This window comes from Phasianus colchicus, chromosome 21, assembly GCF_987193195.1.
Source record: "Phasianus colchicus chromosome 21, bPhaCol1.hap1.1, whole genome shotgun sequence".
Taxonomy (NCBI): Eukaryota; Metazoa; Chordata; class Aves; order Galliformes; family Phasianidae; genus Phasianus; species Phasianus colchicus.
Genome location: NC_143456.1, coordinates 6936338 through 6962153, shown reverse-complemented (window position 1 = coordinate 6962153; position 25816 = coordinate 6936338). Strand labels below are relative to the sequence as shown.

At 47.1% G+C, this 25816-nt stretch overlaps 1 protein-coding gene across 9 annotated transcripts in view; it reads right to left on the bottom strand.

Annotated features, from left to right (window-relative positions):
• Window positions 1-25816, bottom strand: part of EFCAB5 (EF-hand calcium binding domain 5) — a 31941-nt gene that overhangs the window by 5677 nt on the left and 448 nt on the right. For 3 of the 9 annotated variants that reach the window (XM_031591644.2, XM_031591646.2, XM_090122325.1), the window contains exons 2-18: window positions 23081-23149; window positions 22680-22986; window positions 19548-20123; window positions 17475-17631; window positions 16834-16897; window positions 15406-15473; window positions 11227-11382; window positions 8503-8602; window positions 7586-7854; window positions 7193-7334; window positions 6916-6984; window positions 6708-6797; window positions 6102-6316; window positions 4766-4922; window positions 2185-2474; window positions 1514-1686; window positions 670-898 (exon numbers count right to left, since the gene is read on the bottom strand). In XM_031591644.2, coding sequence (XP_031447504.2) covers window positions 670-898; window positions 1514-1686; window positions 2185-2474; window positions 4766-4922; window positions 6102-6316; window positions 6708-6797; window positions 6916-6984; window positions 7193-7334; window positions 7586-7854; window positions 8503-8602; window positions 11227-11382; window positions 15406-15473; window positions 16834-16897; window positions 17475-17631; window positions 19548-20113 — 2745 coding nt within the window. In that variant the 5' untranslated portion in view covers window positions 20114-20123; window positions 22680-22986; window positions 23081-23149. The other 6 variants (XM_090122324.1, XM_090122326.1, XM_090122322.1 and 3 more) reach the window with 6 other exon arrangements.

Here is a 25816-nt window from a genome sequence, read left to right as displayed (position 1 = left end):
CCAAGCGGTTGTAATAATCACTTTAATGACAGCTTGTAAAGGTGAAAAGTAACTGTGAAATGTATGTTATTAAAGCAGGCTCTGAGATTCCGTGGCACCCAGGTCACAGCCACGCACTGTGATTGCTCTCTGCGGTGATGCGCAGCCAAACCAGCTGATAACGTTGGCTCGCTGCGCTCCCTGCTGCCCGCACGATGCATCCGCAGTGAGGCAGATTCTAAAGAGCAATGCTGCATCACAAGGAAACCCAGCCTGCTGCTGCTTGTGATTAATCTATCGCGTAAATAGTTTTTGTGTTGGGTTTTTGTGCCACTTCGCAGAAACGAACACAGATCTGAGATTCGGAGCTTCGGTAAATAAAGCTGCTCTCTGGGCTTTGCACAGGTAATGTAATAGTCAGGTCTGCAGGAGAAGCTTTAATAAATGACTGATTAGATGATATCTAATCATCACTTACAAAGAAGATGTTAATCAGCACGGTACTGGTAAGGTGTTCTGCTCACACACCGTTTTATCACACACAATGAAAAGGAGCCACTGTTTGGTTTTTTTTTCTGTGTTGTGCCATCTTACATCTCAGAGCAAACCTGAAAAATTCAGTGTTCTTTCCCATTTATTTTATTTTTTTTTGTAGTTCAGACTCACAAACTGCTTTCTGGTGGTGCCCACCTGGTAGAAGCTGATCTCATGGGTCAGGAAGATGGTTTTCTCACTCTGGTCTCGAAGAGTATCAAGTCCCAGAGTGCCAAAGACTCTCCAGTGAGCATCCTGCAATGGCAGAACCAGGAAGGAGCCTCTCCTCTGCTCAGCTGGGCGGTCCTGGTTCCAGAAGTGGATATTTCCATGGAGCTGAACTCTTGGGACATGGATTGGCTTTTTCTCTTCAACAGCTGCAAAGCTGAAAAATAAACATGCGGGCAGGTTTGTGACGAGCTTCCATTTATCGCTCGCATCCCAGAATGGGAATAAATAAGGCACTTTTTGTCCTTAAGACAATGTAAAAGCGCCAACTAATGAATGTAATGAAGAGGAATTCAGAAGGGAGCAGCTGTTACATTCTGTAGATCAGAAGCAGCAGTATTTAAATGCGTTTAGCTTATGGAAATAAGACATAAAGAGGCAGGAAAGCTGTTTGTACTTCAAACATTAAGGAAGGAAAGCACCGTTCTCCAAAACTATCCGAGTGGATGTAAACTGTTGTAAGGACATCAATTTCCAGACAAGGCAGCGTAGGGCCAGAGTAACGGACTTTGCTGAAGGATGAGATTTGTGAGGCCGTGAGCTAATCACCCAAGGGAAGGAGTGGAATCCCAAACAGAGCAGTTCTGAGCAGACCATGCAAAGCATTAGGGCATCTGTATGATAATGAATAATCCCACAGGGGTCCCTGAGGGACGTTCCTCTCTGGAGCAGCCGATCAACCTCTGTTTTCAGAGCACCTCCAGGCACTGCTGGGTACCTTTGCATTGCAAGCACTTCTCAAATAAAGGAAACTATTGGTAGCTTTTCTTACCTTACTCCTTTCATGTCTCTGTAGAGTGTCTGGTTTAGAACATACGGAGCATCATCTGTGGTACATGTCACATAGCGTAAGAGCGTCTGTCCCCGCTCTGGTGAGAGCTGGTTTTCTTCCAAAAGGGCAATATATGCACTGATCTTCTTGTTATCCCCGTGGGCTTCTGCATCCTAGCAACCAAATGTTTCCTGTTACATTATGTACATTAGCCATTGGCCATTACACTTATTTCATGTACTTATCGCTTGTCTCATTTGTGCTGACACGCAGCTCTGGGTCACTGATTTTGCATGTCATGCACGATGTGTGTGCTGTGATTGAGGCTGACTGGTGTGCTCTGTTACAAGCAAAACCACTTTGGGTGCTGACTGCCAGAGAGAACACAGCTTTCTTTTTTCCTGTCATTGAAACAACCAGCTGAACTATACCCAGGGCCTAAGCAGAACTATGAATTTCATCTCCAAAAGGGGATGGAAATTGGACTTCTATCTTGGATCTCCCCTGTGACTGTGCAAAACCATTGGCTCTCCTGAACACCATCGCCGAGCAGGGAGCACAGGGACAGCATCCTCAGCTCCTGTAAGCTGTGAGCTGCCCTCCAAGCACCGGGGTTGGAGGTTGGTTTCACAGCACCGACACGACAAACTCCCATTCCCAGGGTCCAATACCTTGAGGAGGGCCTTGAGCACGGCGTCGTACACCGGGTCCATGCGTGCTCCGCTGCTCTCGGCCGCCTGCTGGATGTTGTGCAGCCACCTCCTCCTCGCCGAGCTTTGCAAGCACTGCCTGTGACTTCGTTCCACTCTCGTGGTCAGAAATTCCACGATGTTATCAATAACTTCATCCTCACCCCCAGTGAGCTCAGAAGCCACCAACTCAAGGAAAGCTTGGAATGCCTTTGGGGATAGCTTCCCCACTCTGCCAAGCTGAGGGTAACGTGAGCAAAAGTGGTTTTTTGCTAATGGGAGAAACAGAAAACAAGATAGGGACAATCTGTTTGAATAATATGTTTTGCTTTTTCTGTGCAAAGCACAAGTTATGCCCTAAATTGGCTTTGGGGCAGCCCAGCCCATCACTCTGGGCTTCTTCCAGCTACCTCCTAAAGTGAGTTGTCATCACGAGAGGTAATCTGCAGCTTCAGGATGGGTTGTACCTTTTCCACTACATGCCTTCATTCTCACCTACTGAGAAAGAAACCTGCACAGCATTACTCCTTCTGCACCTCTACAGGATGCCTAAGAAATAAAGATCAATGGAAAATAGGAAAAACCAGAGGTGTTGCTCATCAGAACCAAGTTCTATGGGCACTTGAGGGGCTGGTGGGACTGGGCTGCATGTAGGCACAGGTTTACAGAAAAACTACTCACCTCTGCTATTGTAAATGTGAAGGCCAGAGTTTATGGATGATTTCACAGATCACTCCCATACCTGGATATTCCATTCTATACCACGCTTTCAGCCATCATGATTTCCCTTTGAGGCCTCCCAAAGTCACTCTTAATTATCCTCCTTTCGGTGCCTTTGATGAATTATTGAACTAACATTTGTATTGTGCTAACTCTTATAAATGAAGATCAAAGCAAATGGAAGCTCCATTGAAGGAGCACAGAGGGTGGGACAACGGCTGCTCTGGAATCACCTGCACTGCAGCAGCAGATGTGGTGCAAAAGGAACAAACTCCGTGGGTTGGGAGGAATACATTAGAGTGGAAAACGCCTCAACAGTGAAGAGCTGCTGCCTGTTTCAGGTTGGATATTAGGAACAAGTCCTCCAAAAGAGCAGTGATGCAGTGGCACAGGCTGCACAGGGGGAAGTGGGGCTGTTGGTGCATTTCTCAGTGCTGTGAGCTGCAGTGGCACACACTAACTGCCCTCAGTCACATCACAGCTGCCTGCCAGTGCTACCTTAGCCTGCCCATTATCTAAAGGAGATACAGGCTTTTTTTTTTTTCTTCGTTTACTGACAGAAATAGGATGGAGAATTCACTGACGGTGTAAAAATGTTTGGATTTTGACCTCCACTTTCTCCTCTATGACAAAAGAAATGAAGAAATACATGTGAAGCTGACCAGCTTTTCCTCTACTGAAGCACAGCACACTGAATTGTTTCCCCATTCCATCTGTAAGGTTACACTTTTCACTGACAAGGAAAATCAGATCTTTCCACCCACTTTCCTCCACAAAACTGCAATGTCTGTGAGCCCCTCCTCCAAACCAGTTTGCTCCATGATGCCTTCAGGAGGTGATGTCAGAGCTGCTGCAAACGGCTTTCTGTTGCTTCTGGTCTTGATTTTTCTATACTATCTATTTGTCCCTTTAGTTTATAAGGCTTCTGTGGAAGGGACTGTGTCCCTCTGTGCTCCTGTAAGCACGTTCTGGAGTGCTGCAAATGCAGAAGAGCTGTGCAGCACCATTTCCTTCTGTGGCTGTGCAGCCTGGGGGGGATTAACAGCAGGACGGGGTGCTGCCCATCCCACCAGCTGTGGAACCAGCAAAAGAATACAGAGATTTTGCTGCCTGCCAAAATGAGCCCTTTTCAACAGTGTGTGGAGATGAATAAACCTGTCCACTCCACGCAGGCACACATAGGACATGTTCTTGATTGCTAACATGGTATTTCAGTGATGCCCATGTAGGAAGCCTGCTGGACAGACCTGGGTGAACCTGCTGCACTTCTGGCTGCCCCAGGCCTCTGCTGAGGACCAACATTACTGGACTAATAGTGAAGTGAGACTTGGAGTTACCATCTCATTCATGAGAACTGAGCAGGAGTATGGATTACTGAACACCACATGAGCCATGTATGGATCTGTAGTAAAATATATCTATTAAAAATAACAGGATAACATAGGCTAGACTAAAAGTATGAAGCCTGTCCTCAGGCTTTAGGGTTTTTGTTGCTTGGTTGGTTTGTTTTCACTGCTGTCTCAGAAGCATACACTCCATATTACTGCCAGTACCATTTTTCAACACATCACAATGCTGTGGCAGTGCTGGGCTACCTCTGTGATTATGAACCACTCTCCCTGGAGAGTCCTGCAGAGGAGGGATGGAGCTGTGCATCAACAAGCAGGTCAGGATAACAGTTCCTTTTCATTTTATACATCAGGCCTTGTGTGCTTATGACTGCTTGCAAAACCAAAACATTCCAGGTGTTTGCCAACAAATTCATTAGCACTGTCCTTGAATGCTTTAAGGCCTATTGTGTTGACATTGTATGACTCCTCTCAGAGCAGAGCTGTTTCCTTACCTTTCCTCACAGCCTCTTTTTCCATTCCTTCCTTGAATGCATTCATAGCAGCCTCCACCTCTTTCATCTCCAGAAACCCAGATGCGTCGATGTCCCACTTTTCAAAAAGTGCCTCCAGAAGCAGCTCCCGTCGGGTCAGACGAGAGGTGAGATGTGCCTACAACAGAGAAAGAGCTCCTGTTTGGTGCTTCCTCAACAGCGATGCTCAACATCTGCACAAATATGGGAGCTGTAGCACTGGGTTGATCACACAACCCCTACAGACCAGGGCAGAACTGTGAGCAGACAGCTCAGAGATGAATCATGAAACCAGGGAGATGTTTGGAAGCACTAAATGGAGCAGATAGCTCAATTCTACCTGGCAGAATCAGAACTGCAGAGGGGCATTTCCTATGGGTGAGAGATGAGACCAACTCAGGCAAGTGGGAATTTCCCAGAGCACAAACTGTCTCCATGGCAAGAACTAAGCAGAGCCTTGCCAGCAGTACCCAAAGGTTTGACAGTGTGTATTTCCATGCTGTTTGCCTGGTTCTGCCCTGAAATGTATGGGCTCCAAGAAATGCACATGCAGTTTCTCCTTCAGCACCAGCCTTGGTGCGGTGTGTGGTGATAAATGGCACTGGGTGGCATTGTGTCCAAGGCTGAAATAGCAGCAGGGGGCTGCGCTCCGTGTGAGGACAGCGGAGCCGTCAGATCCAATATCTCATCCAAATTAGGTCAGCAGCACAGAGGGAAACCAGAGAGAGGTCTGAGGAAGGCACAGCTAGAGAAAACGCTGCGAACAGGCCCACAGGAGATACAGGGACTTAAATATATATATGTACATGATGCTGAGTATGAGAATGCTGCTGAAAGGAGGTATATTTTTCCAATGCTTTGCAAAAGCCCCTTGTAACTTAAACACAAAGAAACGCCCACATTCTCAAATATCTGTGCACATACAGCAAAAGCTGCATGTTGGAGGGGTGCCTCAAAGCCCCCCCCAGAACACCCATAACTTCATGTGTGCGTGCCAGAGCAGTAGGTCAGACATCAGGTTCATGGCTGCCATGAACATGAATAAGCAGAACAGAATGTTTTGAGTTCTTCACCATCAACCTGCTGTCTCACTGGGTCCAGCTCCAGAACAGATAACCTCCTACAGGATGAGTGTGTCCTCACTGCTAGAGCTCAGGGCTGAGGATGGGGAAACAACAGGGCAGAAGAAATACAGAATGCGGGGCTGTAATGAATAGCTCTGCCAGCACAGCATTACAAGTTGGTTGTGTCGTTGTCTCCAGGCATTTGCATGGTTTTGTCTGTGGACACGTGATCAGCAAAACTTATAAACATTTACTTTTTCTAGTTGTTTCACTTTTTCCTCTTCGGTCTGTTTGTATTCTTCTTTGATGAACCCAACGAGCTCCTTCACAGCAGGCAGAGCGATGCCTTCCCCGACGAACGTCTCCATGAGCTGAACAAAGCGCGGCAGGTTGAGGCAGCTTCCATCAAAGGGGCTCCCAAACCGAGGAGCACGGCGGCTCTGAATGTCTGCCACGGCGGGATGGAGGTCTGAAAGGCAGTGAGCACCGTGTGTCACAGCAAGCTGCCTGCTGTGCTGCACCGACTGCAAGGCGCTCCTGAGCCCTGTGCTTCCCAGCCGTGTGGGCTGAGTGCAGACTGAGTCAGTGCTGATCGAAGGCCTTGATCTGTTTGCACTTTTTGCATTCAGATTCTTTGATTTTTGCTCCAGTCTAGCATGGATACTAGTGTACAATTAGAGCAAAGCACTGAATATGGGTTAACTGAAAGAGAGACCCACCTCGTGAGACTAAGGCTATGCTGTTCTCCCACCTTGCAGTCAGCTTTCAGCAGTTGGTGTTTGTGTTCTTGCTCACAGCACACCCACAGACCCTGCCAGTCACTGTGTGCCCACTGAAAGCACAGTTTTGTGGCCAAATACCTGGAAATCTGTTCTCACAGCCCCAGTCCTCTGGAATTTTCTCTCCATGGCTCCCGTGCCTGGAGCTTAGATCGAAGGTGAGAAGGTCACCTGATGAAAGACAAAATGCAGGACATGAGATTTATAAAAAGTCTTAAGATACAGCTTTTGTGAGAGCTGTTACATACACACATATTATAGAGGTGAGAAGATCTGACATGAGCAGTACCTGGCCGTGGCTCCTTACGTTCCTGGCTGTCTGCTGCAGCAGAACCTGGTCCATCTGAGAGGGCTGGGCCTGCAGTGTTAAAAACAAATCATCTGTGAACCAGAGCGTACAGCGTGAGCTCCCAGTGATGAAACCCTGATGGAAAACATCACACGGAGCAGATACCAAAGGCTTGCCTGGTCAGAAATCACTCACATGCACGTGCTCTTGTAGCTGATCTGATAAAAATGTATATGTTGAAGGTTAAGGACTGCCACAACAAAGGAGAAGCCTTTACCTTCACCTGGCTCCTGCAGACGGTCCTCGTCCTGCAGTGCTGTCCCTGAGCTTGTCTGCTGTTCAGACCAGTGGCTGTGCTGCCTTGTGAAACCCTCTTTTCTTGCAGGAGGTTCCTCCATGGCCTCTGCAGCCATAGCATCCTGTTTGGAAGCAATGACATCAGTGTCTGCCACAGCTTTGTCTTTTGACATCTTGTTCATAGCTTCAGGTGCATCTTCAGACTGTTTTGGTCTGTCAGATTCAGTTTCATCTCTGCTGAGACAGTTCTGAGCAGAAGCTGCCCTGGGGAAGCTTCCTCCCTCCTGCAGACTCATTGTGCCTCTCACTGTGTATTTTATCTCCATCCAAATCACCAGGTTCAAAATCAGTGTTTGTCACCTCCCTTCCTCACCTCAGCACCACCTGATTCTGCAGCTTGGTTTTCTTCCTCAGGAATTCCTCCAGTCTCTGTTTCACTCACATCCATTTGTTCCAAAAGACCTCTGACGATGGTGCTCGTTCCATCACTGCCTTGCCTGTTATCACCTGCTAAAACTTCTCTCTCAGAAATCTCTGGTTGAGACAAGACCAAACCTTCTCTGGGTTCCTCAAAATCTTCCTGGTTCTCAATGTCTCCCCACAGATCCTCCAGACTGACCTCTTGCAGTTCACCTACTGGCCCTAATGCAGAAACAACATGGATAAGTTGATGGCTTGCACTGGTTTTGTTCTCTAGGTTTGCACAAGACAACAAAAACTCGACTAAACCAAAATAAATGGCATTCCCTCACAAACAATGCAGTGTCAAAGAGTGAAAATATTTTCTGCAGACATCCATCTCAGAAAAGCCAAACTTAAGCATAATCTTTCCCTGCAAAGAACTGTTCCTTATTGCCTCTTATTCCATGTTTCTTCTGCAACACGTTTTTGTAATTCTCCATGCAAAAAGGAAGGCTGCAATTTGCCTTGGATTTGATCCCAGCAGTTAACTGATGTCCAATACTTTAAAATACCTTACTTTCATGTAGACGATTTTGTGATTTTTCTTTATTCTTCTAAATTCCCAGAGAAGTTTTTGTGTAAACAGAACATAAACTTCCAGTAACCCCCAGTAAGAAAGAATTTGTTCAGGAGAAGCACTACGGAATGGCAGAGGAAGGAGAGGTTTGTGATGCTGCAGTATTTCTGAGCATTGCATCACAGTTTGCAAAACATCTGCAGATGATGCTGTACAGCTCACACTGCCCATTTAGGTCCATTCCCAACCGTACTTAAAAAGGGATATTAACAAGACAGATTGGTGCTGTATAATTGAAACACCCCACATACACTCTTTGGGGTTGCAGAATCTCCTCCTGGCACACACAGAGCTTCTCTCATAGAACTGCTCCAGCAGGCCAAGTATTTGGGCTCTATCCAAGACACCAACCTAGACAGAGAGATGACAGTTACTGTTCTGCTTTCTTTCTCTGGTTCTCACGTGGACATTTGGAGCATTACAAGGCATCACAGATTAGCTAAGAACTCTGTATGACAGAACATTATCCATTAGCAGAATGTGGGAACATGTTTCAAAGAAGTCAGTTCATTTTACAAGGACAAAAATTCCTTCTTTGGGCTCATCTGGAACTTGTTACACAGTGCTGTGCAAGCACATCCTATGACAGCTGATGCTTTCAGGATAGGTAAGGATTGCCTGAGAGCACCATGGAAGGACTGCCATTGTGCTGCATGGCACCGAGGTTTGGTTTTGTGCCCCACTGCTTCCTTTGGAGCATCATCTGTCCAACTGCCTGGGAAGATCACGAGCCCCCAGATCTGACAACCACCCAAATTTCCTTCAGATATTCATGCAGAGTTGAGCACAGGAGTGGGAGAGGTGAGTGCAGAGGAAAACACAGAGTTTATTAAATTCTTACAACTCAAAGTCAGTGTGTACAGACAATCAGACCAAGAAAAGGCAAAGAAATGGGCCACCTGCAGTCAGGAAACTGTGAGTTTAAAAAGTAAAGCAAATGATTGCAAGGCTTCCACGTTACAATGAATTCCTGTTGTCATTATTTCCATCCTGCCACCTTTGTAATCTTCCTCCCATTAGTAATTAACAGTAGTTAATTAGATAACAGATTTGCTTCCGTTTATTTGTGGCAGGTAGCTTTGCTTTCAAAGCATTGATTTCCTTTTCACATTTTGCTCTTAGAGGAAAAAGGGCAGGACTCACTGACTTGTAATTCTGTCTTGCAATTGAACGTTTCATATTGAATTTTGCATCTATTTAATAGGGAATGACCTCACGTTGTACCAGGGGAGGTTCAGGTTGGATATCAGGGGTAATTTCTTCTCCAAAGAGTGGTGCTGCAGTGGCACAGCTACAGGGAGGGGGGATGTGGGGATGTGGCACTGAGGGCTGAGGTCAGTGGGCACAGTGGGGATGGACATAGGGATCTGAGAGAGCTTTTCCAACCTGAATGACTCTGTGATCCTATGATTCTCCATACAAACACAAAAATATGTGGATGTTACCAGATGACTCTGTAATATTTGGATTCTACATTCAGTGTTTCCATTGTACACGCTTAAATTGCTCTTCACATTTCTTCAGCTGTCACTTATTACAATCATCTGGTGGCTGCCTTGAAGCTGGCAGCACCAATGCAAAGCTTAATTTTATAGAAGATGTAAATCAATGAATAAAGTCTTATTAAAAAGAACCCAATGAACGATTGCTGCATCCCAACCCCTTGCACTGACTTGCTTATCAGCAGGACAGGTACAGAGCCCACTGTAAATAACAGTGGGCCATCTGTGTTTGTACAACTGCCCAAAGCTTGGCTTTGCTTTCAGTGCCAACTGTGGGGACTGGGGAGCGTGCTGACCTCCTTTCCTCGTCACCTCGATGCTGGCAGGTGATGATCTGTGGTTGTTTTCAGCTCAGCTCTCTGATCCATGTGGAATTCCTTTATTGATGCAGACAAAACTTGCCATTTAATGAGCGATAGGTCGGTGTCTGACTGCCTGCCTGCTTTTCTGGAAACACGAGGTGTGTATCCTCAGCCCCACCATAATCTTGTTGGTGAGCAAGGTGGGGATGGGCACTTGGAGAGGTAACGAGAAGGCAGACTTTGTTGTACTTTGGGGGCATTAAAATGGTGACTCATCCATGTTTTGGTACTGCCTTGGGAAGGTCCTGCCTCGCTGCACAGCTCAGGCAGTTCACACTGAGCTGCCATCCTTCTGGATGCGTGCATCTGAAATCATCATTACAAGCACGTGGGTACCTTCTAATCTGAGTGTAATTTAAGCACTGCTTTCTCAGCCCTAATTGCAGCTCTCTGATGGCCAGCCACGCTCGCCATGCAGACTGGAATAACTGCCTGCTGCCGAATGAATGGCAATCAGGAGCTGAAACAACTGCTCTGCTGTGCTTTGCAGAGTGGGTGCTACAGGTGATGGGTCACCCTGTGTGTGTGCATGTCTGTGGGTCAGTTTGCATCGTTCATCTCCTCTGTGGGTGGATGTGGTGATTACTGCCACAGAAGTAACAGGAAGAAAGTCACACTAAAACATGAAAGGGGAAGAAGGGAACCTTTCAGAATGCATGTCAGTGATGGGACTCAGTTTTATGCATCGCTCTGCCCAGGAGAATCCATCACAGCTCTGCTATTGATAGAGCTATAGGGAAATGAAATGTCTTCTGACTGAGTAATGGACACGTTTCTTTCCTCATCCTGAAATAGCAGCTTGCTGCCATTCTCTAAAACACAGCATTGGTGTCAAAATGTGCTCTGTGATTCCGTTCTCTTGGAGCTAATGACATTATCAGCACGACACTGTGGAGCACATTCGTCCATTCTGGGTAGGAGAGCTGTAAGGATTATTAGAGGAGTGCTGAATGGAATATGCCACAAATGTAGAGGAGAGAACTGCAGAACAATGGCAACTGTTTGCTGTGCAGTAGCCAAAGTTTTTGGAGGAACGAACCACAAAAAGGCAGTGACCCAGAGAAATACAAAGTGGAAGCAGTGAAATCAGGTTGGGAGATGCTTTGCTTACCTGTCCACGATCACAATGTAGGAAGAGATCAATAAACATCTGCTTGCATGTATCACGCCTGATGGATTCTTGGAAGTCAGCAGCACACTGACTGAGATGCTTCAGGACCTCTTGGAATGCATCATTTGGAAAGTTCTCCGTGTAGGAATGGACATACTATGGAGAGAAAGCAGTAGTGTAAGTCACTGGCATCCCCCAAGCATTTTCACCATTAGTTCAACTCTTCAGAATCTATCACTTGTAATGAAAAGTACAGGACTTTGTAGATCAGTCTGCCAATGCAGACTCAGTGCACGGGCACTGCAGCGCTCGCTTTGTTCTTCCCTGCAGAAGCAGCACTGTTCTCCCAACAAGCCCAACGTGCTGCTGTGTGAGGCATGTTGAGCAGCTCCTTTCCTGGCCCAGGGATTAGCAACCACATCAGAATCCCTCCTTGTGGAGCATCAGTGCCTCAGATGGGACACCTCAGGAGGCAGGAGGCACAACCTCTGAGCTTTCTGCAACATTTAGTGCTCCTGACTTCATCCCAACAAGGCACGCTGAATTCGTTTCTGCAGATCTGACATTCTCTCTCTAATGCCACAAATGACCACTGCCCATCATTGCAGCGTTTAGAGGGGAGCTCTGGATACAATAAGAAAAGGAAAGAGCTTCTTGCATATGAGCCTGCTGCCATCCCAGCCCTCTGACACAGGGAGTACTGCTGACTGGAGATTTATTTTGAGCTCCAGCCTTGGAGACATTTTAACACTTTGGATTTATAGCCATGTGGTTTTTATGAGCAAAACCAGTATGGTTCTAAAAATGTGGTGTGTGTGACATAAATAATGACAGCCATCAGAGCAAACCACAGCCCCAAACCCTGAGCTGAATTACTACAGCAGGTTGCTGGGCTGCAGTGGTGGGGAAGGGAAAGAGAAGAATGTGCAGAACACACAGTGTTTCCCTTATCCTGTTTTTAGACCACGGATACTTGACATAAGTGCCAGAGCACCCTGAGCTTGCTGAAACACCACACGGGCATCACCAACCTGAAATATTAATATTTGTAGCATTATTCGTGTCTGTACTGCATAACATCCAAATAGATGGGAGCAGAGAAAGAGCAGAAGAGCAGCAGAGCACAGCCTGAAGGGCGGCTGGGGGCAGAGAATGGCTCCTGATGCCATGTGAGCTCTTCCTGCATCCCAGCACAAAAAGAAGGGCACGGTGGGCTGGAGAAGAGGTGATGGAGCTGGGGCTGTGTGCATTGACAGAGCTGCAGCCTGGAGCTCTGTGCCAGTGATCCGATGGGGAGGCAGTTGGAAAGCAGGGTGTTGTTTGGTATGTCAGCCTGGTGACACACACAGAGCCCTGTGTATTAATACTGCTGTCTGACAGCTCCTCAGAACGTTTCTTAGAAGTGTCTGTTGGGCTGTGGGGGCAGGAGGAACTGTTGTGGAGCTGCAAGCTTTCCTCAGCTGATGTGTGTAGAGGTGAAATATTGTATATGCGATTAATGCATGTTTGTTCATTATTAACCAAGAGATTCTGGCACTCCTCGGAAGGAAGCTCACGCCTCCTTACTGCTAACCAGTGTGAGACTGCACTGTAAATGCATTATCATCAGTAACAGTGATGTTTTGCTTTTTGTTCCTACTGATCTCAGTGGGAACCGAGCAAGCCGTGTGCACTCATGAAGAATAATCTCACCCGTAAAGCCTGATTTGGACCCCATAAAGCGACGTGAGCATTTCCCTCGGTGTCAGAGTGCTGGAAGTTCTGCATGCTGAACTTCACATTTACAGATAAGTAAATGAGGTCTGTCCAGAGTTTCTAACAGCCTGTAAGTGACCGAAAGCTGCACTGAATTCAAGGAAGAAAAAGTAAAAAGGTCAGTTCATGTTAAGTCCCATTAAAAAGCAATGCCTTCCGTACATGAAAAGCCAAAGACCGGCGTGGGGAGGGAGCAGCCTTCAGCCTGGGTGATGCAAAGGCAGATTGTGGCTGAGGACTGGGGACAGAACTGGGCTGAAGACAAGGCCTGTGGCTGTGCTGTGTTTCCTGAGGGAAGCCATGAAAACCCATCACTTGGTTCCATCAAGACCAGATGGGAAGAAGGAGGACAACACCTGGTACAGCCTGGCAGCCTGTGCCTATCGTACGTCTCCTCTCTGGTCTCCTATCTTTCAGTGAGTTAAAATAATGGGCAGACAAAAAATACTTGAAAGCATTTTTCTGACGTTCGTTCATTCAGTGCTGTGCTTCCATCGAGGTTCTGCACTGATGCTGTGCTTCTGTAACAGAAAGCAATTCTCTGGGCTGCCATTATCCACAATAGATCCCTTAATTAAATGCAGTTATTCCGAGGTTACATTTAAAAATATCTCACTTCATGCTTAAAAAAGCCATCAACAAGCTATCATAAAAATGTATCTCTGTGCAAAATGCTGAATGTGTGAATCTCCTGAGAGCAAAGAAAGCACAGAAAATCACACATGGCTGCTGGAGACTCATCTGCACAGCTTTGTGCCCTGGTTTTAATTACCATAACAGCACCCACCAGCACTGCTGTACTGCAGGCTGTCATCATTTCCATCCCAAACTTCTTCTCCCAGGTTTAATAACCCAGCTGTGAAATGCAGTTCTGTCACAGGGAGAAATGGTGGGTGAAGCCCTGGCCTGGAAAGCTTTGCAATAATTTAGCTGGAACTGATTTGGTTGTTTTCAGACTGATGAAGAGTGGAGTAATGAGGTGACACTTCCAGTGGCTTTGGAAAGTTACAAACACGCTTCTGATGTTTCTCAGTGACAGCTTTTGATTTTACAACTGCCTGTTTTTCAACCTGGTTATCCTTCACACAGCCCTCAGCCATTTGTTACAGCCTGGTTCGGGTTCAGGCCAGTTCAGGGCTAAAAACACAGAGCTTCTCATCACTCATGAGGGTTTCCTATGGCTTGCAGAGTTTCATCAGAAATAATTATACACTGGGGACTGTATTAATTACCTCAGGCTAATTGGTTATATGGGCACACCACAACTCCCTCGTGCAGCCACTGCAAAATGTGACTTCAGGAGGGGATCGCAGTGCACGTCCTTGCAGTGTGCAGGGGGCGGTGGGACTGGGAGCTCTGAGAAGGGGTTGAGAGGGGTGTTCTGAAAACCACTGCTGTTAGGATAACTGCCCAGCAGCAGCACAAGCTGCAGGGCTGAGGAAAGCAAATGGTGCCTCTGATGCTGGCCTGGATGAAAGCGTTGTGACAGCAGAGGATCACAGAATCACAGAATCACAGAATGGCCAGGGTTGGAAGGGACCTCAAGGATGATGAATCTACAACCCCCTGCCACACGCAGGGCCACCAACCTCCTCATTTAATGCCAGCCCAGGCTGCCCATGGCCCCATCCAACCTGGCCTTGAACACCTCCAGGGATGGGGCATCCACAGCCTCTCTGGGCAGCTGTTGCAGCACCTCACCACTCTGTAAAGAATTTCCCCCTGACATCCAACCTCAATCTCCCCTCCCTCAACTTAAAACCATTTCTCCTCGTCCTGCAGTTCTCTACCCTTTCAAAGAGTTGATCACCCTCCTGTTTGTAGGCTCCCTTTAGGTATTGAAATGCTGCAATGAGGTCACCCCGCAGCCTTCTTTTCTCCAGGCTGAACAAGCCCATCTCCCTCAGCCTGTCCTCATAGGGGAGGTGCTCCAGCCCCTGATCATCTCTATGGCCCTCCTCTGGACCCTCTCCAACAGCTCCCTGTCTTTCTTGTACTGGGGGCTCCACACTTGGACGCAGTATTCCAGATGGGGCCTCACAAGAGCAGAGTAGAGGGGAACAATCACCTCCCTGTCCCTGCTGGCCACCCCTCTTCTGATGGAGCCCAGGATCCCATTTGTCTTCCGAGCCACAAGGGCACACTGCTGGCTCATGTTCAGTTTTTCATCCATCAGGACCCCCAGGTCCTTCTCCACAGGGCTGCTCTCCAGGACCGCTCCTTGCAGTCTGTAGGGATGCCTGGCATTCCTCCGGCCCAAGTGCAAAACTCTGCACTTTGTCCTAATTTCTTAGACCCTAATCAGTTACCAGGGGTGCTGCAGAAAACCAAAGCTCTTCACTCACTCAACTGTCCATAGGAAAACAGTACTGCCTTGTGGTGAACATCACCTTCTGATCAGAAACCCTTCTGTCCATTTCTTACCTCTATGAATTCATCAGCATTTACATTTTTCCCCCATGTGTCTGCGATTTCCAGCTTCCTCTTACAGGCTGCAAGCAAAAAACGAAGGTATGTTGGTTCAGAAGGTTTGTGCTTTGCATTGTACACATCTTCACATGCAGTGTGCTACATTAACTTCTCATGTTGGACTGCAGGCATTTGAGGCTATCCTGCACTGCAGCTGGAAGTGACAAGGATGTGAAGGATCTGGCTGTAGAGAGGCTATCTAAATCTGGTTCTTACTGAGAATATTTCTCTTGCTGGGAATCTGCACTTCCCTATTCAGAACAGCATGTTTGTATTTATTCTTGACAGACGTTGGTGCAATTTCAACCATTTTAACAGCAGTTACCACCAATTATGTGAGGAAAGAAATTAGTTTTGATTTAACAGATGAAAATGCCCGAACATTTTGGGGACATCAGTTCTGCTTCACAAGAGTGGAGTGTGAAAATCACAGTGATTTTCCCAAATAGCTCTGTAGGAAACATTTTACCAATGATGATATTCAAAACTATCTGCTGGTGGGCTGCTGAAGGAACTGAGAAGATATCAAACATCTGCACACATTTCTCAGTGAGGCCTTTGAGACCAACACGCTTTTTCTGTTGGGATCATTTTCCTGTTCTTTATCCCACAATACATCAGGGGTGATGAGAGCATTTGCCATGGAATGCATTTACCTTTTGTTGCTTAAGACACTCCTAAACTGTACCACATCCTTACTGAACTATAAAACAAAGTTTAGTGTTCCGTTAATATACATACTGGGAGTGCAATTAAATTAAATACAAAGAAATGAAGCATCGTATCAGTGAATATAACATCAAGCACCTCTTGTGTCTGCAGAGCCAGCACCCAGACAGAAACCTCCTCCTCAGCCCAGGATCTGTTGGTTTGCACTGGAGAACTCTGCACCAGAAGCATTAAGGCTCTGTTTGGCATTCACACCATGCACTGCCCATATGGGATGACTGCTCAGAGGAGCAGTTCATTAATTAGAAAGGGCTGAGTAGGGTGAGCTTGAGACAGAGGTTACTTCAGCAGCAAGCAGAAATACCCTCTGGAAATGCCCTGCTTCTAGCAAAGGCAGATTTGTTATCATCGATGATCATTATGGGCTATCTATGCAAAGGGCTGGCAGCAGGCTGAATGTTGCCACTTCGGTGTTCCTGGCTCTATCTATCCAATGATCATTATTCAGAGAGGTCAAGTGTGAGCTGTAAATGGGATGGGAATTATGGAAAACCTTTCTGTGCTGATACAGAGGCCCCTGTGCTGGGATTGGGAAAGACAACAGCTAGACAAGATGTGCTCCGTGGTGCAATGAGAAGCAAGTTTCATCGTTTTCCCCTAAACAACTCTGTCAGTCTTTAATATAAAACTAAAGGAGACACATCAAAAATTTACCTTTTCTTGCGTCTATGGGAGTAGAAGCACAGACATCCAGAAAAATCTTCATTGCACTCTGAATCTAGAAATGAAGGTAACACTCAGAGGGCTGCTTCACGCAGACAACGGCTGGCAAATGCTGAAGTAAACCATGCTGAGTATCAGCCATGTGGGACAGCTGTGGGGCAGCCAGGCTTCTTACTTCAAACAGGAGTTTGAAGTAAGAAGCTGAATGTAGACTTTGTTTCCAGTGTTGTGCATGTAAACATAGGGCAGTTTCCTAGAGGGCTCGTGTGACTTGGAAGAAGGATGCTTGTTCCAAGAGATCGTTAAGATGAGTTCAAATCTCATCTCTGATGAGCTCTGGTGTCGATCTGTACGAGCCATAGGGCTAGAAAGAAGATGTAATTGGGCAAAGGGGAGAGCAAGGCTGGCTGCCCTGTACCTGCAGGTGCATCTGGCCACATCTGCAGGGAATGCACTGCAACCTCCCGGGGTTTGGTGAGGTGTCAGACACCAACCTGCACCCTGACCCAAGGGACATCAGGGTCACCACCACAAAGTGCCTTCTGCAGGGCAGGCTGCACCACCACCAGCTCGCCCTTCCTCCCACCTGGAGCGACCACAGCAATGTGTTACCAAACATCAAGCCTGGTTACCAGTGCAACTGGTATTCTGCCACTGACATCCGCTGTCCATTCTTTGAACTGAGTTGCCAGCGCTGCTTTTCTCATCTCTTTCTGCTGGTGCTTCATTCTGTCTGCCTGCTCTCTTTCCTTGCGTTTGGTTTTTACCTCAGACTTCATCCTGGCCAGCCTGTAGGACATGGGAATATGATTCAGACAATACCATCATACACCAGCTTAAAGAAGAGAGATTAAACCACTCCTGAAGAATAAAAAGAAATACGTTAGTGAAATTCTTGTCCTTTTAGTAAAAGCACATTTATGTCCAAAGCATCACTTGAGATTTGGGCTACAACTCTCTCAGCTGATGCAATTTCAAGAGTGAGTTCATAAATCCTGTAATTTTAAAGAGAGCTCAGCTCCGTGTCAGGCATTTCCAGCAAATAGGAGGTGATGGTGGTGAGGGTGTTCTCACTGCAGAATGAAACATGTTCCTTCATGGAGACAGCCGCCCGACTCCCACACAAGGACGGCTGACTCAGACTGAAGGACTCCCATCCCCGAACAAAATACAGTCTGCTTTAAGGTATCCATCCATTTAGATAAGGATTTTCTCCCATCTGTTCTCCCTCGTTCTTTCACTCCCAGTCAGGCTGTGGTTAAGGAGAGAAGCCCGAGGAAGGGCTGGTAAGCTTCAGAAAGGAATCTGCATTGAAATCTGCCTGTGTTGAAGGTAGTGCCAAGGCTTCAGGAGCTTCTCTGCAGCCAGAATTTCACTCTTCATCTTTCTAGTGCTTATGTGAGAGATTTTGAGCCCAAACTGGCATTTCTCTGCTAACATTTTCTTCCTGCTTAGAAAGCCAATGACTCACGTCAGGAGTCTCAGCTCTACATGCAATCCTCTGCACTGCTGTGGTTTGAGAATCCTATGCAAATTCCTCAATACAGCCATCACAAATATGTAAATCCTCAGCTACCGAGAATGCAAATCCCATGATACTACAACCAGCTGATACGCAAAGCCTGCGACAGCTATGGCCACATAAACCCCCTCGGCAGGGATTGCAGCCCCTGAACGATGCTTCCTCAGTTCTGAACCTCCCACAGCTACAGAGAATCTGTCCCCAAACGTACACACAGCGTAACAAGATAAGGTCAAGACATGGCACTGGTAGCCAACACTTTGCAATCTGAATCTCCAGAAATAAAAGAAAAAAAGAAAAAAAAAAAATCATTACGTGTACCACGATAAATCAGTTGTATTTTTCTGTAGGCAACAAGGAGGGTGAGTGCGTGGCACTCATCACACTGCTGTAGTTGCATTCATATGGGGCGTGTTCCTATGGGCTGTAACTGATGTGGATGAGAAATGTAGGGAGACAGAAACTCAGAGAGGTAGAGAGAGATACTTAACATGTTATTTTATTCATTACAATACTGGCAGCTTTAATTATCTTCGTGTGGAGACTATGCATAAGGCATGTCAACGTTTTACTTCCCTAATTCCTGACACCAAAACCCCGAAACCAATTTTCAAGCTCTATGTACTATTCATGCAAATAGAAGAGAGCCATTCACACAGGAGTCATTACACACAAACACAGCTATCGGTGATCTGGGAGTGAATGAGTAACTTTGACATCATTCTCAGTCACCGATGGGTCATCTACAAACACAGTGTTCACTTCTGTGTTTCGATATAAAAAGAGCAATTAAAATGAAAGCATTATCATTCACCTAATGCAGTCGTGTTAATTGAGTTTGGGAGAAGTTTGGGAAAAAATGGTGTGAAAGAGTCCGTAGACCTTTGATACTGACACAAACTGCTGTCACTAACCTAGGCTGGCTTGGAAGTAGTTTACACTCCACGTATGTAATTAAGATAGAGTCTAAAGAGGAATTATATGCTTGCAAAGGGCAGAATATGGCCCTAGACAGGAATGACTGCTGTCATGTCATGCTGTTCTCTGTGACATGTTGTTTGTTCTGCTCCTCGTGTTTACAACAGGCAGAGATTGCCATCTCAACTCATTCTGCCATACCACACCTTTTGTGAGCAGCACACAGCTGTGGTCCTGTGACCTCTCACACGTTCAGGTCTCTCACCTCTCCGATGCTGTATCTGGGATCTCTCTTTTTAGCTCCTCCGTGACCGCATCCAGTCCCCGCAGGTAGGGGCCTGGTTTGGTACAGGTGTCATACTGAGGGTTATGTCTCATCAGATATTCTCCAAGAAAAGTAATGGGGTCAAATTTGGCATGCTCTGTGGCTGATGTGAGCACGGCCTTCCTTTCTACTTCCATTAACAGTTTTTCCACTCCTGGGATTAACGTTGGTAGGAGTTTGTCAGCCAAATAGGTGCGAGCATCCAGAGAGCCCTTCTCCTTGCTGAACCACTCCTGGCACAGCCCATCACAGGGCTCTCGCTTTTTTGCCTTTTCTTCTTTTGCCTTTTGTGCACAAATCATCTTCACCTTCGCCTCCTGCAGACTCAGGGACCTCTGCTGCACCTTTCCATAAAAGCACTCTTTCCAGGGAGCGCGATCGCTGAGACATGGCAGCTCAGCACCCCTCTGGTCTCTCTCCATTTCTGAGGCAGTCATACATTTATCTCCAGCTTTGGGATGCTTCAGAGCTCCAGCTTGGGCCACTTCTTCTGGCTGTGCAGCCATACACCAACAACTGAGACACGGAACAAAAGAAATATGTTATGTGATGCCAAAAGATGCTGCAGTGTCCTAGCAGATGGCACAGCCAGAAAACCTATAGCTTTATTAACCAACACTCTGTTCCTATTGCCTTTTCCGTTCTCTTATGCTGCTTTGTACTCTTAAATACAAGCCCTTTACTTCAAAGATTAGTGAATGATTTATAAAGATTAATTATGTATCACAACAGCCCTTGGAGACAGAGCAGCTAAATAACTGTTCATCTTCTATAGGAGAAGAAACTGAGACACAAGAGGGAAGAGATTAATTCCAGTTCACTTGGGGAGTCAGAAACCAAGGGCTGGACGTGGCTCAGAAGTCTCCCCCCATCCTAACCAGTGGATTCCTATTTAATGGCAACTTCTGCAGCTGTTTTTCTTCTGGATGCTTTGGGAAAGGGAACCCACAGCTCTGCAGCGAGGCTCCTCACATGCACTTCACCTCTGGCTGTTTTGTAAAAGGCAGATCTATAGAGTTGCAGACATTTTTTGTCACAGTTTCCCAAACTCCATCACTTTCTTCTCAAATCATTAACGCCGTGAAATACGAGGAAGGAACTGAGCTGCTCGCAGGGCACCGTTTGGAAACGACTGCTGTGTGTCTCCATACGTAACGGGCTGCATCTGCAACGGGGCTCACACAAATGGAGCACAGTGGGGCCTACCCACATGATTTACAGCATGAAAAATCACCAACAGAGCAAGAAAACAACAACCCACCTCAGTGTTCAGCAACAGCAAGGGCAGGGTGACACTAACAGACAGCCAAACTGACACTAACAGACAGCCAAACTGACGCCCTTCCAAATTAAAGATGAAGCCCTGCTCTGAACTTGCTGCCACAATATTCCTTTTTCACAGAGGCCTTTCAGTACCCATAAAAATCCCACTGCATTTGCTCAGTTTTGCTCTACGTATTTAAGCATTTGTAGCTGTTTTCTGAAGACAGTTCAACCTTCCAGGAAACACATAAATGTGATCTACAGCCCTCCTGGCACCCAAACATAATTGCTAATAGGATGACCTCCTGGCTCATAACCACCGTCTGAAGCCAAATATTGCTGGGTAGGTAGGATGCTTTACAGCATTACATTTCTAAGTCTGTTTCTAGATGGGCTGGGTGGCATCTCCTGGTAATTTGTTTGCAATGCTGATTACCTGCTGGGGGTGGGATGGATTTATGGCTGGGCTGCCTGCCTGAGCCACGCAGTGCTGGGAGGATGGAGGCTGTTTTTGCCACCAAAGTGTAGAGGGAGTGCAGATTTATAAGGGTAGCAAAGGAAAGCTGTCAACCCTGCCAAATCATTCCTTGCTTAGGTGGGTTTCTCTCAATGAGCTGTGAAACCAGACTCCTCCTGCTTCAAAGCAGGGTGTTAACCAAACGTTCTGCTCACATTCCAAATCCACTGGTTTTGTTGTGCCAAAATAAACTGTTCTTGCAGTTATTTTTTGACATCGTTTATGAAACTGCTCCTCGGATTCTGCACAGTGTTAAAATAGCAAATGCACTCTGCTGTAGGGGGTGCCTGGTTCTCAGTGACGACAAATGTATTCCCTCCATTGCTCTCAACTATTTGTTAGGATGATTTTGTGGGTTAGTAAATGTTTATGAAGTGCCTCTGTGTCTCTGAACAACAGAAGAACCGAAGTGCAGCTGTTCTATCTCAGTCCCACAGCACTGGCATGACCCCAAGAGGGGAACAGGGCACACGGGGCTGCGCTGATGGCTGTAGTGCAGAGCAGATAAATGGAGCTGTGAAGGTATGGAAGAGCACACACACAGCATGGAATTTAAAATAAATGACAAAAAGGATCAATCCCTAAAACTTGGAGCTGCTCAGTGATTACAGAGATAAACTCCTGCTCGTGGAAGGAGCTATCAGCTGATAAACTTCAACGCTGATTTACATCAGTTACATCTGCATTGAGAATTTGGCCCATCAGACACAGAGCTCTCAAGTGCTATGATGTTTCTAAGTGGAGGCTTGACAGTCCAAATAATGTAAGAACAGTGCACGTAGACCAGCTTTAGGAACACATAGGACATTTGAAATGTGATATAAAGTTTCCTGCAAGCCTTTGTTCGAGCTGAAGGCAAGATAAGTGTTTCATTATTTAGTAGGATGCCACTTCCCAGCTCCTTGGCTGGGAGAGAAGTGTTCCTGCTGCAAACCCTGCAGGTACAAAGCGATTACCTCTCCATCTTCTGTACAAAACCCAAACCTGCTCATAAATCAGGCGTTTATGGTTTTGCTGTTCCTCTGCTAGGGCATTCTGAGTGGTGGGATATGGCCAGGAAAGTTTGTTCAGGTAAATATTTTGGAGATGTTTGGGTTACAGAAGCCCTTTCAAAATCAGAGTCTAATCTCTGATGCTCAGAAATAGCTTTGCCTTTTGCTAAAGTGCTCCACGCCTATCTCACCCATCACAAGGAGCCCAACACCCTTTTACCCTTTCCATATCTGATCATGAAACAAAGGCTTTCTTTTTCTCTTTTCTTTTCTGAAGCTCTAAAGAACTGTTTTCCTTACCTTTAGAGCAGGTATCAAAACAGACTTTATTCTTCCTGCTTTCAGAGTGGCTTTGCAAACGAACAGGAATTAAACAGATGCCCATCAGTTCTCAAGCATGAGAGATCTCAAGGTGAAACAGGGACTTCTCAGGGCTGCTGCAGATCCGGGCAGTGAGGTTTACTCCTCGGTGTGTTTGCAGTTGCTAAGCAATGATCCCAAGGGTTGCTATGTCTCACCCACCACTCGGAATTGCTGCAGGCTGTCTTTTGGCTTTGGCAGCCCAACTTACACTCCTGTGCTGAACTTAGCGCCTTGTGTCACACAGCTGAAAACAAAACAGGGCTCTGAATAGCAACACACAGCACTGTGAGCACAAACAGTCAGAAGGAGAATCCACAGGTGCCCGGTGACAGGTTTACCTTCACATTCAAGGTCTGTTAAGTCCAGCGCTGTCAAAAGTCCCTTGCAAGGAAAACAGATGTGAGAATCTGAGGGAGACAAAGAACAGCATGATGAACTTCCCTTTGCAGTACACAATTTGTTGCTATTATATCAACTTACATATCTACTTATTTTTTTTTCTATGAAACATCAATTAAAAAAAAATCTTTTCTTAAAGCTTTTTTTACCCCCAAACAAGACTTGCAAATACAAATGGAAGGTGGGATCCCAATGGCTCCGTGTGTTTCTGGAAGTGGGGTCCCGTGGGTTAAGCAAACTTTTAATTGCCCCCTATTTAACTTGGCTGCTATCTGACGATGTTTTCTCTAAGCAAAGTGTATCCTTTTATTATGCCATCAAATACTTGCACTGTTGACAAAATAATGGGCTGAATATGTCATCACAGATGTTTCGCTGGAATTGCCGCTTCTATCCTTTTTTGTTTTGTTGTTTTGTTTTTCTGTTTAAGATACACATTTTGGAAGCATTCTGTTGCCTCGTGCAGCTGATGCCAAGATTGAGCAATGAAAGCCCCATCACTCAGTAACAATAAGTCACGTTGGGCAGGGAAATGCTCACAGCATGTGGAAGAAAGCAGGCGATTCCAGAAACCCAGCCCACCTGCAGCCCCACATCTCTGAGGATGCACGGGGCTGTGAGCCCAGGCACTGAGCACCATGCTTTCAGCACAGGGCACAGCATGGCCACAGCTCCCAACCTCCTGCCTGCACAGCCCTGCTGTGCCCTCCCATGGCTCTGTTCAGTCAGAATCCATCTGCTTGGAGCAGCCTCCTTCACATCGAAATGCCGCTGCTGAAAAGCACATGCAAATTACACCTTTCTAATGGCTCAAAGAAGCGTTGCAAACTGTGATTACTGCAGCTAATAACTGATATGTTTGACCTTTAGCTAACTGTACATGGTAGCTCCATTATTTACTTGTGGTGGATGCATTTTCAAACTGTTCACTGTTCAAATACCTGCAAGAGCTGTATGACCACAGCACGGAATTGTATGGGTTGGAAGGGACCTGTAGAGATCATCGAGTCCAACCCCCCAGTATCTGAATATTACACAAAAGTCTATTTTGGAAGCTGGTTTAAATAATTATTTCTTGATAGTAGTCCTCTCCTGACTATTTCTCAAAATGAGGAATGAAACAGCAGTCCCTGCACTCAGCCAAACCTGCACAGAACAGCAGATGCACGCCTTGAAGCAGAGCTATATTGCCATACGATAGAGCAGAAAACCTTCCCCACCCTCAGCTGTGAGTCCTGCCCCTGCTGAAAGGGACAGCAAAGGCTTTGCAGCAGCGTGGCCTGGCACACGCATGGCAAGGAATCTTCTGCTCAGCTTCCTGCACAGAACCAACCACCGAGCACTGCTGTCTGTGCTTCTCACCTCCCCAGTGCTGCCTGCAAAGGGCCCTGCAGGGTCATTTTTAGCTGAAAGGAAGAAGTGTTTTCCCATAGGATGATGAGACTTCTTCTGTTTCACAGGGAACAAATCAGGGAGAAAAAATAACGCGGATAACAAACATCATATGTGAGTAAGCACAGATAGCAGCAAATCTAAATGATCTTTAGAGTTACTGAGAACAAAAGGGATCCCATATGCTCTGTTACATTGCTGATCCATGCCACGTTTCACTTCTGCTCTTTCCTGAACTGGGTAAGAACGGAATAAAAATTATATGACTGTATTATATTAATACCGTCCTAGAAGCACACTTTATGGAGATAATTCCAGGGAGAAGTAGCAACTATTGGTGCGAAAGAAGCGCTGTTGAAACTAAAGCTGGAATTTCTCCCGGCAGCCCACCTGGCTGTGCCTCCGCCTCCTCGGGAGCGCAGCTCCGCCGCAGCACCGCCCAGCCGCCAGGGGGCGCCAGGCGGCCCGGCCGAGCCTGGCTGCGGGGCTGCGGGGCTGCGGGGCTGCGGGGCTGCGGGGCTGCGGGGCTGCGGGGCTGCGGGGCTGCGGGGCTGCGGGGCTGCGGGGCTGCGGGGCTGCGGGGCTGCGGGGCTGCGGGGCTGCGGGGCTGCGGGGCGGGACCCCCTGACGCTGTTTAGATGTATATGGAGGATATATGAGCCCTGACGGCCCTTCCAACTTGCAAACACTACGGACCAAGCGCTCAGAATATTGGATGGGATTTAATATACGGTCGGGGAAAAGGAGAGCCTGTGTTGTCCCGTTAGAATGGCTCGTGCTGGACGGGCGCAGAGCTCCCATCAGACGCAAGGCAGCTCGCAGGTTGGGAGCATCAGGCTGAGACCCCACGTCAAATCACAGAGCCGTTCCGGTTGGAAAGGAGCTCGCAGATCCCCACCCCCCCATGCCCGCTGCCCGCAGTGCCACATCCCCACATCCCCACGGCCCCTCAGCGCTCCAAGGACGGAGATCCCGCAGCTCCCCGGCAGCCCGCGGCGCTCCATCAGCGCTGCGGCACCCAGCCTGACCTCCCGCGCTGCAGCTTACGGCCATCCCCTCCCGTGCTGCTGCCGTGACTGGGAGCACAGCCGACCCCGGCTCGCTCCCACCTGCTCTCAGGGCGCTTCGGGGCGATGTGGGCTCCCCCGGGCTTGAAAGCATCGCACCTTTGTCTCAGACCCCAAACCGCCCGGCGATATTGCGCTCTGGGCATACTTTAATGCTTCAGATGTCACGCGTACTTATCAGTCGAGCTTTTTGCTCGGACACGGAATTATAAAGAA